The sequence below is a fragment of the Pipistrellus hanaki genome, assembly GCF_964339955.1.
Source record: "Pipistrellus hanaki genome assembly, chromosome: 18".
NCBI lineage: Eukaryota > Metazoa > Chordata > Mammalia > Chiroptera > Vespertilionidae > Pipistrellus > Pipistrellus hanaki.
Window position 1 is genome coordinate 15,437,894 of NC_140520.1, and position 14,299 is coordinate 15,452,192.

General features: G+C 38.7%; 2 protein-coding genes across 2 annotated transcripts in view; one reads left to right on the forward strand and one right to left on the reverse strand.

Annotated features, from left to right (window-relative positions):
* The window catches only part of MROH9 (maestro heat like repeat family member 9), a 94,924-nt gene that overhangs the window by 69,541 nt on the left and 11,084 nt on the right, over positions 1-14,299 (forward strand). Inside the window, exons 8-15 of the mRNA XM_084866478.1 lie at positions 1,287-1,422; positions 4,977-5,104; positions 5,937-6,086; positions 6,851-7,005; positions 7,875-8,040; positions 9,141-9,283; positions 10,226-10,405; positions 11,905-12,025. Coding sequence (XP_084722604.1) covers positions 1,287-1,422; positions 4,977-5,104; positions 5,937-6,086; positions 6,851-7,005; positions 7,875-8,040; positions 9,141-9,283; positions 10,226-10,405; positions 11,905-12,025 — 1,179 coding nt within the window. The remainder of the gene's footprint in view (positions 1-1,286; positions 1,423-4,976; positions 5,105-5,936; positions 6,087-6,850; positions 7,006-7,874; positions 8,041-9,140; positions 9,284-10,225; positions 10,406-11,904; positions 12,026-14,299) is intronic.
* The window catches only part of LOC311613004 (histone-lysine N-methyltransferase SETMAR-like), a gene marked incomplete at its 3' end in the record, with an annotated part of 161,999 nt that overhangs the window by 30,295 nt on the left and 117,405 nt on the right, over positions 1-14,299 (reverse strand). The window lies entirely within an intron of this gene.

A 14,299-nucleotide genomic window follows, 5' to 3' on the forward strand; every position in this document is an offset into this window, starting at 1 on the left:
GCCCCTTAACTTTTCAAACCTACATGTGGGCAGAGCATAGCAGAAAAACACTGATAATTATATTTTCATAAAAAACAAAATGTCTCTTCCACTTCTCCTCTCTCTGTCTCTACTGCCTTCTTTTTTGCATTTGACCAAGCCAAACAATTTTGTTGAGATAAAAATCTAAATATTTAAGCAACCTGTGTCAGAGAAGTTGCAGGGAAAAATACATAAATGTTGTGGTTGTAGGTTCGACATCAGAAGTAAATGCTCTGAATTTAAAAAAAAAAAAAAAATGAGTTTCCCTGGGAAGAATCAGAGCCATTCCAGAGGAAGTCATATTTCTCCAGTGACAGAGTCATCTGAAGGTTTGCATACATGAAGAAGGGAAGCATGAGGGTGTATCAATTCTTGTATCTCCCCTCAAGTATCCTGGGAATTGACTATCTACAAATTGCTACTTGATTTATGAAATACAGACTAATAGTGTCTCAATGAGTGAGTCACTGTTATCTCTGAGCCCTTTGCTACAAACTTCCTTTTTTGTCATCCATGCTACCAGCCTCCCCGCCTTAGTCTCCATAATCTATACTATTATAATAAAAGGGAAACATGCAAATGGTTGGGATGCCCTCATGCATAACTACCAATCAGCAGGCTGCATGCACAGCAGGCGTGGGTGGGCAGGGATTTGCAGCATCAGGGACTTGTGTCATGCCATCACAATCCATCACCAGAGGCCTGAGGCCTGGCTGAGGCCTCCATGTGGCTCCCACGGGGGTCCAGAGGCCTCCATGCAGCCCGCATGGGGGCAGGGCCTGGAAGAGGCCTCTTCAGGGCCAGATCCAGAGGTGAGGCCTGGCGGAGGCCTCCATGCAGCAAGGATTGGGGGTCCTGCGGCTCTGCATGGCGTAGGGACAGGACCCCTGGCTCCAGCCTACCCCTTTGCGGTAATCCATCGAAGAGCCCCAGGTGGATGGATGGGGCCTACCTCTTTGGGACAATGGATCATGGGGCTCCTGCACTGTGACAGGGCACAGGCCATGCTGGGGGACCCCCCCTCACCCCAGGTGCATGAATTTCATGCACTGGGCCAGTAGTAACTGTTCTAAGGTAGAATTTGTTACCTGCCTTTCACAGATGAGGAAAATGAGGCTTCAGTAACAGAGCCAAGATTGGAACACAGATTCTGTGAACTCTGAAGCTCATCCTCTCATTCTAGTCTGACATATACATTAGAGGTTAAGGTACAGACATTTAATGTTGACGCTGTTCAGCAATACATGTTTCTTATTTTCCACTAGGGAAGTGTGGACGCTCCATGTCTTGGGGAACTGGCAGCAGAATTAGCTCTTCTATGTTCCCACAATGATGTGTCCATCACACAGCAAGCATCCTTTGGAATATATCACCTCCTCTGCATTGCAAGCTGTAAGAATGGTAAGAGTCACCCACCCCCTTTTCTAAGGGTCACTAAGAACAGAACAAGCCCAATAAAAATTAAAAGCAGAAAAACAATAAGAGAACAACAATGAAACCAAAAGCAGATTCTTTGAGAACATGAGGGTTGGGGGAGGAGGGATTAAAAGACAGAAATTACCAATATCAGTAATGAGACAGGTAATGTCACTAGAAATTTTACAGGTATTAAAAGAATAATAAGGGATACCATGAACAACTTTATGCCAGTAAATCTGAAAATTTAGACACATTCATTGAAAACACAAATTACCAAGCTTACTCAACAAGACATTAATAACCTGAAAACCCTATATCTATCAAAGAAAATGAATTTATATTTAAAAGTCTTGTTACAAAGAAAACTCCAGCAAACATTCAAAGAAGATATTATACCAATTCTATACAAATGCATGCAGAAATGTGAGGATGAGAGAATACAGCCTCATCCTATGAGGCTGGCATTGTTCTGATATTAAAGCCACATATAAACATTACAAGAAAAATAAAAACAAAAAAAACTACAGATCAATGTCTCTCCAGACAGAACATAGATGCAAATTTCTTTACAAGTTTAGCAAATCAAATACTACAATACATAAAAATAATAATACATCATGACCATATAGAATTTACCCCAGAAATGAAATATAAATTTAACATTTGAAAATCAATCAATGTAATATACTATATCAACAGATTTTTAAAAAGATAACTATATGGTTATCTCAGTAGACACAGAAAAAGCATTTGGCAAAATTCAACATCCACTTCTGAATTTAAAAAATAATGATAGTAAACTCTTAGAAAACTAGGAATAAAAACAGAGCTTCCTCTACCAGCTAAAGTACATCTATGAAAAACCTACAGCTAACTTCATACTTAGTAGCGAAATACCAAGTGATTTTCCAAAAAAATCAAGAAAAAGACAAGAATTTGTACTGTCATTACTTCTATCTAGCATTGCACTAAGTAGATCTAGAAATAGATTCACATATATGTGGTCAAATAAATTTTAACCAAACTTCAAAGGCAATTCAATGGCTAAAAGATACATTTCAATAAATAGTGTCTTAAAAATTGGTTATTTCATATGGTGATGAAGGGTGACTAGACTCAATGGGGATAAGCACACAAAGCAATATACAGATGATGTATTACAGAACTCTATTCTTGAAACCTATATAATGTTATTAACCAATGTCACCTTATTAACTTTAAAAATTGGTTGTTTGTAGGCAAAAAAAGAACTTTGATCTATATCTCATACATGTTCAAAAGCTAATTCATAATGGATCATAGGACTAAATGTAAAACTATGAAACTAGAATAAACCTTTGTATCTTGGATTAGGCAAAGATTTCCCAAATACAGCACCAAAAGCATGACTTGTAAATGAAAATAAAATAATTTGTATTTCTGCCTTTGAGGACACTGTTAAACCCTATCAGGTTTGGTTCATTGGATAGAGCATTGGCCTTCAGACTGAATGGTCCTGGGTTCGATTCTGATCAAGGGCAAGTACCTCAGTTGCAGACTTCTCTCTTGCCTGGTCTCTAGTCCGGGCTTGTGCAGGAGGCAACCAGTCAATGTGTTTCTTTCAAATTGATATTTCTCTCTGTCCTTCCCTCTCTCTTTCACTCTTTCCACCCCCCAAAAATATGGAAAAATACCCTTGGGTGAGGGTTAAAAATAATAATTTTTTTAAACATTCTTAAGGGTAAGCCACAGACTGGGAGAAAATATTTTCAAATTACATATGATAAAAGACTTGTACCCAGAATTTTAAAAGAATACTCAAAACCCATTAACAGACAAATTTAAAAAGTAGAAGTAGATTTGAATAGTCATTTCACCAAAGCAGCACAGATGGCAAGGAAACACATAAAACCATGTTCAATAGAGGAAATGTGAAATGATACAATTTTGGGAAATCATTTGGCAGTATCCCAAAAAGTTAAACACATATCTTCTGTATGATCCAGTCATTCTACAATTTAGTATTTACCTACGAGAAATGAAAGCAAATCCTCCTATTAATAAAAGGCTAATATGCAAAATGTCCCCTCAACCATGAGTTCAACCAGAAAGTGGGACCAGCCCACCAACAGTCCTTGGCCCCTCCCTCTGGTTGGCCCTGCCCCCAACCACTCCCCCAACCCTCCTGATTGGGGGCAGACTAGCTGACCAACTGCCCATGGTCCCTCTCCCTGACCAGCCCCACCCGTGATTTCCCCCCAACCCTAAGGGGGCACTGCACCCGCATCCCCTCCCTCTGGACAGCCCAGCCCAATTGGCCCCCACCCATGCACGAATTGGTGCACAGGGCCTCTAATATTCATATAAAGACTTCCATATGACTGTGGAATAGCCAAAAACTAGAAACAACTCAAATTTGTAATAGCCAAAAACTAGAAACAACCCAAATGTCCATCAATCAGCAGGTGAGCAGATAAATAGATGACAGTATTTACATACAATGGAATAGCATTCAGTGAAGAGGAGTGAACTATTGATATATGCAACAGCAGGGATGAATCACAAATAATTGTACCAAGTGAAAGATGCCAAACAATAAAAGAATACATGCTAGATGAGTTCACTTACATAAAATTAGAATAGAAAGCAGATCAACAGTTGACTTTGGATCAGGGGGTGGGTCCAGGCAGCAGGTGTGAGGGGTTACAAAAGGGCACAAGGGAACTTTTGGAGGCAATGACTATGACCTGTTTTGCTTTACTGTGGTAATGTTTTCATGAATATACACATACATAAAAACTTACCAAATTGTAGACTTTAAATATTTTGTATGTCAATTAACTCTCTATAAATCTGTTGACAAATGAAGTCATTAAAAAAAAAAACTACCTGCAGTAGAACTAAAGACAATTGAGGCTTTGGTTGAGCGCTCTGACTTTCCTGCAACACAGTCTCCCAGCCCTGGCAGAATGCCTCCAAGTCTGCTCTTCCAACAACAGATTCCCTAGTAGCTTTTCTTTTTCTTTTCTTTTTTTTTTTTAATATATATTTTATTAGTTTTTCACAGAGAGGAAGAGAGAGGGATAGAGAGTTAGAAACATTGATGAGAGAGAATCATCAATCAGCTGCCTCTTGCACACCCCTCACCGGGGATGTGCCTGCAACTAAGGTACATGCCCTTGACCGGAATCGAACCTGGGACCTTTCAGTCCCCAGGCCGACGCTCTATCCACTGAGCCAAACCGGTTTCGGCCCCAGTAGCTTTTCAAGTGCCCCGAACAATGCATCTGATATCTAAATGTATGGACATCTGGCCAACCTATTAACATGATCTATGTTCTTCATTCACATTTTATAGAAGTCTCTCTTAAATACTTTATGAATTCTGGGTCAGTGTAGTCATAATAATTTATGTGACTAGGTGGTCAATAGTCAGAAAACCAGAGCTCCAGAATTAGGCAGAAAGAGGAAATTAGAAAGCGCAATGTTGTAGAAGGAACCAATGATCAAATAAAATTTTTTTTTTTAAAAAAGCTTAAGCTCTTTCTTTTACACAGGGAATACTGCAGGAAGTAGAGTTACAAAGTGTGATAAGTTAGGAAGTCACAGTTGGCTGCTGCCTTCGGTCTTGGATATAGACTACCTCCCTGACATCTTGCGAGGAGACAAAACTAAAATCGCTCAGGTAACTTAACCCCTGCTTCATCTTATGACTTTTGTTTCATGTATATTTTTTTTGTGTGACAACTTATTTTGACAAAAGTTATATTTTAATATTTTTAATTATATATATATGGAATATACAGAATAAATATATATACACACATACAGCACACAAAAGGAGAAAATATGGTTCATTCATCTTTCTTAACTGAGAAATGTATTATCATGTAATTTTATTCACATTTCATGGTCCATGGATATTCCTGTAACTTTAAAAGGAGATTGTTTGTTTTTTGTACCTCAGTTACGAATATATGGGCTTTTTTTCCATTCTTGCTCCTTGATCCTTCTCTGGGGAAGAGAAAAATCCACATCCTTTCCTACCCGACCCTCTTCTAAATCTCCTACTAATTATGCTTGCTTCTTATCTGAGCAAAATCATTTCCAAAGCTGAAGAGCTTCACAATGATTTCTAACATGTGAGTAGCTGAACTGGGGTAAAATCAATATTTTACATTTCCTTTTCATTGGAATGCCATGGTTTTCCATTTCTCCCTGGCCTGCCCTCAGAGTTGACTTACCCAGATGAAAATCTTTTAATTGCTTTAAAAATTAAGGAAAAGAATAAGTATAATTTAGCCTGAATTATAGTCATCTCAATACCAACGCCGTTGTTAATTATAATTTTTAACGTTTTGTAATGGAGGAAGAGGCCCACAACAGCAAGAGTAAAAGTGCCTAGACCCCCGAAAGCCATGAGACCCTGCCTCGCCCTGGAGTTTTCTCATGAGGTCTGGGGTTACATTGATGTAGGTAAGGCCTTAGGTCATGGATCTCTCTCTTTTTTATTTCAGAGTGTGGGACAAACCTTAACGCCAACCTTGCTGACTGATTTTGTGTGGATTCTCTTTATGAGACTCATTGCACCTGATCCTGTAATGGCAAAGGAGGCGGCCTCCTTACTAAGACTGACTCTAGAATCCCACGCCAACAAGGTTACCATGGTAAGATCCTTGACAATGAGCAGGGGAGCCAGAACTTATCCTCTAAAATGCTCCTGTTGCCTCTGTTTTGTATCTACTTCTTTGCATATATAGTCCTTGCCACTACATCATTATGTCACTAAATGAAGCTCTTTTTCTGAAATATTTCAAGTGTACAGAAAATCTTAGAAAATAATGTAATGAACAATTCACCCTCCAATCACACCAAATCATAATATTATATTTTCCTGTGTTTGCTTCAAACTTAAAAAAAAGCATTAATAACAATAAAATAATACAACTGTAATTCAAATCACCATTAAGAAAAGTTTTTAAGGTCCCTCATTCTGCTGTAGGGCTGCTACCATATTTGTAGAGCTTGATATGTAGATTTTTCTATTTTGTCAAAATAAATTTGAAGTATATAGTTCCATTATTATTCTGTTTCACATTTTGACTTTCTTCTTAAAATATTTGAATTATATGTCTTCTATATTGAGCTTATATGTCTTAATATAATAAAGTAATCTATACTCCCAAAATAAACTTTTTAAAAAAAAATACGTATTTTCCCACTATTGATAAATGCACAGGAATGTTTATTCCTCATGCAAATACATATTTGGCATTATGTGATCATGCACATAAATATGCACCCCAGTAGTATTTATGTGATTATTGCTGACTTGGTTATTCTGAGAAGGAGCGAATTCTTCAGTCCAACAAATGCCCTTGGGGATTAGGGCCCAGGAGAGTCCTCTTGACCTGTGAAATGACTTTTCCAGGTATCTAAGATTGTGCATACTATTTATCAGCAACTGTCTGGGAATTCTCCTCACATTATGAGGCACACTATGTTGCGGGTCATCACTTTATTGACGCGTACTTCGCCGAAGAAGGTCATCTTTCAGCTTATGGACTACCCAGTCCCAGCAGACAAGTAAGACTCCCTCACCCCTTCCACAGGGTTTGCTCACAGTGTCCAGAGTCAGACATATCTGTACATGTTCTGGGAGACCAGGCCCTCATATAGGAACTTCAATGCAAAGAGACTAAGCAATAGCATTCAGAACCTAGCATGGATTGACAAGATACCAAGAATACCCCAGCACAGAGGTACGCAACAGTTTTTAAAATGAACAATAGCAATAATAATTTTGAAGAGTGTCCAGATATGTAGGGAAAGGAGCTTGAGGCCTGGAGGTTGAGAGACTTGGGTTCTAGACACATCCATATCACTAATTAAATGTGTGGCATTTGGCAAAATGGCTCATTCCTCCTAGCCATTAAATGAATTATTTTTAACTTTATATTTAATTTTCTAATCTTTTCATTTATATACTTTTTATTTAGTTTTTACCTAATTTGTTTTTGCCAATTCTTTATATGTTAATTTGTATTTCCATCCCAGTTTTTAAATATTCTGTTATTTCTGGACAAACTAGATCACAAGGTGGGAGGAACAGTATTGGGGACAAAAAGCTGACTAGTGCTTCACATTGAACTAAACATATTTAAACAGGAAATGAACTTGCAGACTTTGCATATTATATTTTATTTATTTCATGTCAACAGTATGTTTATTACTGAAATTCTTCCTCTGTTTCCAAAGACAAGTGATTCCAGAGGATCATTTGAAAATGGGAATATTAGCTTGTTCTAGATTAGTCTACAGTGTCTTTTTTGCTTAAAAAAAAAAAAAAAAAAAAAAAAAAGTAAGCCCAAGACCATTCTCCTGATTCATGTCCCAGCATTAAGTAGGAAATGAACCACTTATGATTCTCATTATACAGTGGGTTGTGTTGGCAGCACTTTGATACTGATGTGGCATGCAGCTGGGAACGAGTCCAGCGTGGCCCCCTACGTGCTGAAGACAATCTTGTTGATACTGAAAGGAAAGCCTGGGGAAATACAGGACATCAGCTTGGAAAGAAGAAGTTCCTCTCTGGATTCCAATAATATGATGCCTGTGGCGGTAAATAGATGAGTGTTACTTTTTCCTAGTGAAAATTCCCATCTACCCTCAGGTTCAGTCATACTTCCTTTCACAGTCCTGCTCTCATTCATTCATTCCCTCATTCGTTCATCCAACACATATTTATTGAGTGCCTACTATGTGCTACTTTCTGTTCATGAAGCTTTATGTTCAGGTGAGATACACAAAGATGAAACAAAAAATATGTCATATGTCAAATGATAGGAATCTTAGAAGAGATACAGAGTGCTGTGATGAAGAGAGAGGGACAGGGAAGGTTTAGGTACGTTGTCCAGGGAGGGCTTCTCTGCTGAGGTGACATCTGAATGAGGTGAGGGAGTTATCTTTGCAGTATGTGGGCAACAGAGATGTAGACAGAGAGAAGGAGGAAAGTTCTATAGTGATGGGAACTCACTGGTATATCACTGAAAGCAAGGAGGACAAACAGTTGGGACAGAATTGAGCAAGGATGACAGCTTGGAAAATGGTTTCAGAGAGGTAGCCACCAGCTGATCATACACACTTCTATGAGTATCTTAAAGGAGACCTAATCTCATTTATGTCCATCATTATACATCTCCCAAGGACCAAAACCATCATTCCTGGGAATAAATTTGAGTCTTACAGAGATATAGAGAATGGAGAGTGCTTCACTAACGTGAGGTTGTGAGATGTGTTTCTCTGATGTGGTCGGTCAGTGGGCCGAACAATTTGTTAGTGTCCTGGCCCACCTCTCTTACTATCTCATTGCCCTGGATTGTTTAAGCACAGGGAGGACAAGATTATTGGTAGGACTAGTCTTCATGTCCACAGAGGAAGGGGCCCTTGGGATGTATGCCCTCCTTAGGGACCAGCTTGTTTCCTGCTGATCTGGTGGCATGGCGGGGATTGCCCATAGTGCTTTGGGAGCTCACTGCCATGGAATGGTTGGCATAAAATGGGTTTAGCAGCTGCTATTGGATGAAGGAACACGTGCATACTTCAGGCTCCCATCAAGGAGGTGGGGATGGGTTTGCCAAGTCCCTGCCCCGCCCTCATTAAGGCTGACTATGTTTAGAGGGACATGATGACATCCTTGGCACTGTCTCCTTCCCTTGCAGGCGTCCCAGGCCCTGTGCACATTGTTGCCCGTTGGCTCTTACAAGAAAGCAGTAGCCCAGTTCTTTCCTCAGCTCTTGATGGCCCTCATGTTTCAACTCTGCTTTAGCAGCAACATACAACTGGATTCGGACGACCATTTTTTGTGAGCTGGCAGTGGTTACTTCAGATTGAATGAGAGCTCGCATCCATGAGAGCTTGAATGAGAGCTACCCCCTTGGGTTCAAGTGGAGTCTTTATAATCCTGTGGGCAGTCTATTCATTTATTATGTTTTCCCACCTCTAAAGGGTAAAATGCCTTCAGCAAAGTAACTCCTGAGTACCTAGAAGTTAGCCAGAACCTTTTTTGAGTGTGAGTGCTGTGTAAAAAGAACCACTTCCACAGAACTTGGCTTATTTCTGTCACAATGAGAGGCCACCACTCAGAGAGAGCACAGGGAGCAACCTGTTCCCACTCTGCCCTATACTGTCTGATAGGGCGCTCTCAGGGCTGTCATACGTGTTAGAGAATGTGCACAAGTGTTCTCTGTGGTATGTGGGCTTGTGATAGCAGCCACTCATATCCATGTTGGGTGAGGTTCAACTCTTCCCTTTTACCCAAGAGAGTACAGTTAGCTCTGCTGCTCTCTGGTCCATCCAAAAATCTGGATGGACCCAACTGTCCACTATTTGCCCTTATCTTGTATGGACTGTAGGCCAGGCAGAACTCTAATATCACGGTCTATTAGTCCCATTCAGATATTTAATTTACTCTGTCTTTCAAGCATACATATCAGGTACATGAGAATAGGTCTACTTATGTAAAGCATCCAAGGAAGAAAATCAACAGACACCTTGAGCAAGGTATCACATCATTTAACATCTTTTGCTAATAAGCTGTTCAAAAGTGAATAAACAAATAAGCTGCTCCAGGGTCAATCCTAGGTTGTACATGCTACAACTTCAGCAGAAACCCACACACCATGTACAGTTAATCAGGAGAGAGAAATAGCATTTAGCAGTCTCCTTACTTTCAAATACCCCCTTTCCCCAAGCCAGGATCCTGCCCAAGATGCAATGAAAAGCCAGGTTACTTGGTTATGTGAAGGCCACAGTCAAGTCATGACTTTTCTCTCCTCCTGGGCCCTAGCTATGCCCGGGACGCCCTGAGAGTGCTACTGAATTGCTCCGGACTGCAGCAGGTGGATCTTTCTCTGAAGAGAAAGAATTTCTGGAAGCAGGTCTCCCAGGTTCTGTTTCACCTCCACGGGATCTACCTCGTTGCCAAGTAAGAACGGGCTCCATTTGTACAGGTCCCTGGGGTCTGTCCCACCTTCTCCATCTTTCTTCAGTGAAGCCACGCGGGAACATAATCAATACCCACTCTAACTTCCAAATCTCTCCTGATGATCTGAACTGCCATATGATTTTTACTTCTTCACTTATTTGGAGGGGCTTATATTTTGGAATAGTTTTTCCTTTCCTGCCCTTGTACCCAGTGATATAGATTCCTAATTTCCCTCTCTCCGCAGGACAGGTTTCTCCTTCTGATATGGACAACTAGAGCTGAATCTGATTTGTCTTTCCTGGACTGTTCACTGTTTCCTGCTCTGTAGGCATCAGTTAGTAATTGCTGTGCTCCCTCTTGAAAGGGGTTTGATCAAACCCATGCTCAATGAGACAAATTTGGGAAAGTATAATGAAAGAGGACTTTTGTCTTTCTTGTCCTAGAAAGATTCCTTTTCTTTTTCTTTTTTTTCCCCTAAGTAGCAACATTCTGATTATAGAGGTCAGATTTGCTGATCAAGAATCAGGATACATAATCTTGACAACATAACAGGCCATGTAAAGTTGTGACTGCCCCAGAAAGTACATTCCAAATGGTCTCTGGGCTCCTGGTGCTCTTATTTGCACATGGGTTTCAGAAACACATCTAGTTTTGTTAAAGTGTAGTTCATCTACACCCTGCAAATGGCCCCCAGTTAAGAGTCACTGTCCTTAGTAATCTGAGATCTTCGTACTCCCAAAGTGTGGTCCACAGACCGGCAGCCACAGCAACACCTGTGACATACAAATACAGACTCCCATGCAGATCTACTGAATCAGAATCTGCATTTTAGCAAGATTCCCTGGATGATCTGTGTGCACATTTATGTCCAGAAGCACTGGATTAGAGCCCCAACCTGGAGCCTTCAAATGGAATCTGTGCCACCTCATCCTTCCCAATCCTGCTGTGTCCTATCTGATCCCCACCAGAATGTCAGGGCAGCTGTGAGCCTAGTCAGTGTCCAAGTGTGTTATGAAGAATGGCTTAGTGAGTTAGGGCTCACCACCTCTTCTCCAGAATAACGCAGGATAGCACCAACTCTCTCCTTTCTTACATCATTTAAAGGAAGGATTTGGTCTATGACCAAAGGGGGACCTGGAAGGCCATCTGAAATTGCCAAGGTATTTATTTTCTCTCCCTTTGGTCTGGCACTGATGGGAGGTTGCCATGATATAGGGCATTCTGTTCTGTGGCACAGGATGAGAGACAGGAAAGAACAGTGGTGTTGAGATGTTTTCAGTGACCCAGGTATATATCCATATATCCTTTCCCTTGGTCTGTGCAGAATTCATACTGGGGCTGCTGTTTACCATGGATTAGGGAGTATCAGAGAATATCTTTCTTGTTATCTGGGTGGTACAAAATATAAAGATACTAATTCTATCTTTACCGCCATTATCATTTACAGATGCAGAAGGTATTCTTATCTTCTTTGCTAATTCAGTGCCTCGTCTTTACAGAACTCTCGCTGAACATAACTTTCCGCAATTCCCAGAGACCCTACGTTATCTCTACAAGCTCTCAGTAGAAGGTCCTAGAAGAACAGAGGAGGGTGTGATCACAATAATTTTCCTTACTGAGGTGAGTTTTATTAGGAGACTGTGAACAACTGGGTTCTTATTCCCTTTTCTTACCCAAACTTACCAACATGCCGACCTTTTATCTCTCTCTCTGAATATTTATTTTACCACAAATTAAGACAATGACAGATGTCTGAGGTTGAGGGGGTAAGGTAGAGACAGATCTGGAATATGTGAGAGTTGAACCCTCAGCTTGCTCCAGGAATTGGCTTTTGTTATTTCCTGGAGATTTGCACAAACACTAATTATTTTTGAAATACCATTCATATATCTTTGCATGCTTGTTGAAGTATATGGAGGGATAATTTAATTTACTAAAGTTAGTAGGTAACAACTGGGACCTAAATAATACTTTAGGCTTTCTAGGGCAGGGTTGAGAATGGGCCAAACAACTGGGTGAAATGAAGAAGTAGAACTCTATTACCTTGTATATAAATATTACATCATAAATTGTAATGCCATACTAGAGTCAAACAAATTGAGGAAATCCTTTTGGATCTAACTTTAGTTTTCCTAGATAATTAACTATCTAACCAAGCAATATTTAATTAGTATGCATTAAATTCACTACTCACTAGTGATATTACTTTCATTAACTTTATTATTTCATATACATACACACATATATACAAGCACACATTCTAGAGTCTGTCTCAAGTGACCCTCCCGGGTTCCACTTATTTTCATTCTTGTGGAAGCATCACACTGTTGAATTATGGCCATTTGCATAAATGTTAATATCTAGCAAACCATATTCTCCTCAACTCTTCAAAACTTCTGTCCTTCCTATATATTTGTTCTTCTAGTTAAATTTTAAAATAACTTTGCTAGGTTTGAAGAAAAACTTTTTCTGAAAATACTATAATTACATTAATGCTATGAGCTTTTTAGGAAAAGTTGATATTTTTATAATATTTTTTCTTGAATATTTTGTCATTTTCATATAAATTTTATATATTTATTTTGGAATTAAGTTAGCTTATATTATTTTAAGTTGTTAGTGTGGCTTTTTAATTTAGATTCTCAAGCTCATTGTTGCTGAATGTTCAGGACAATTAAACTAATTTCTTGAATTCAGCTCTTACAGTAATTCTAATAATATTTTAATTGATTTACATGATTCTAATGCATGAAAAATGAGGATAATATTATTACTTCTGTTTAAAGCATTATTTTTTTTATCTTGAATCATGTGTTTTCACCTTGGTTTTTAAAGTTCCATTTTGTGAATAATCTCATTTCTTCTTTGTCTATTTACCTATTATGACCTTAGTATTTTCTCAATGAATTGTATGATTCTCCTTTCTCTTTCTCTTCCTCTCACACACAAATTTGTGAAGGATATCAAGTAGCTTTAGAACATAGTGCTTGACTATACATCCTTATTGAGATATATTTTAAGGGCAAAAATATTTTTTTACAATACTTTTACTCAGAAGGTAAATTAATACATATATGTTGATATAATTTTAAAGCTATGTTATGCATTATAAAGCAAAAAGCAAATAATTACACATATTAGTATTATTATGCACCAAGGTTTTCCAGGTAAGAGAAAGATGAAGGAAACATAAAACCATAAAAAGTTAACATAAACTGTGTTATATTTGAATTTAATATATCAGCACTGTCAAAATGAACTTACAAGTTAAAAAAATATATTTCCTAATTCAAGTAAAGAAAGACCCAGAAGACATAATATATCAATAACAATTAGTGCACTCTAGTACCCATTTCTAATGGTGTCTCAATACCATTACTCACTGCAAAGAACCCTATCTCCTTAAAGAAACAGATAATTTCAGGGGGCAAGAAAATATAAGATGAACCTGAGACATCTCATTTTTCCACAAGCAAAGAAGTGCTCAAAGGGAGATGGAGCGTATCAAAAGAACTTAAGAGTCAACGTGTAGGGGTCCTACTGTCCAAATTTGAGTATCAAAAGAAATATTCACTGCAAATAACTGAAATATATTGAAAACATTTTAATGCATAAGTCCTTGGTAATACTCAAAACTGGAAAGCTAGGCTAGGGAGGTGGGGTGGTGGAGAGAAAAAGATCAATAAATGTAGAAAAAAATGCTAAACATAAAAAAATCACTATTTGCAAGTCTCAATATAATAAATGAACAAGTGAAGAAAAAATCATTAATAATTTTAAAACCATTAAGTGAAAAGTTACTGGAGAACACAGTATTCACATGATACCAAATTATCACTCCACCGATGAGTTACTAATTGTAAAGGGAAAAGTATGCCTTTTGCAGTTGCTGTG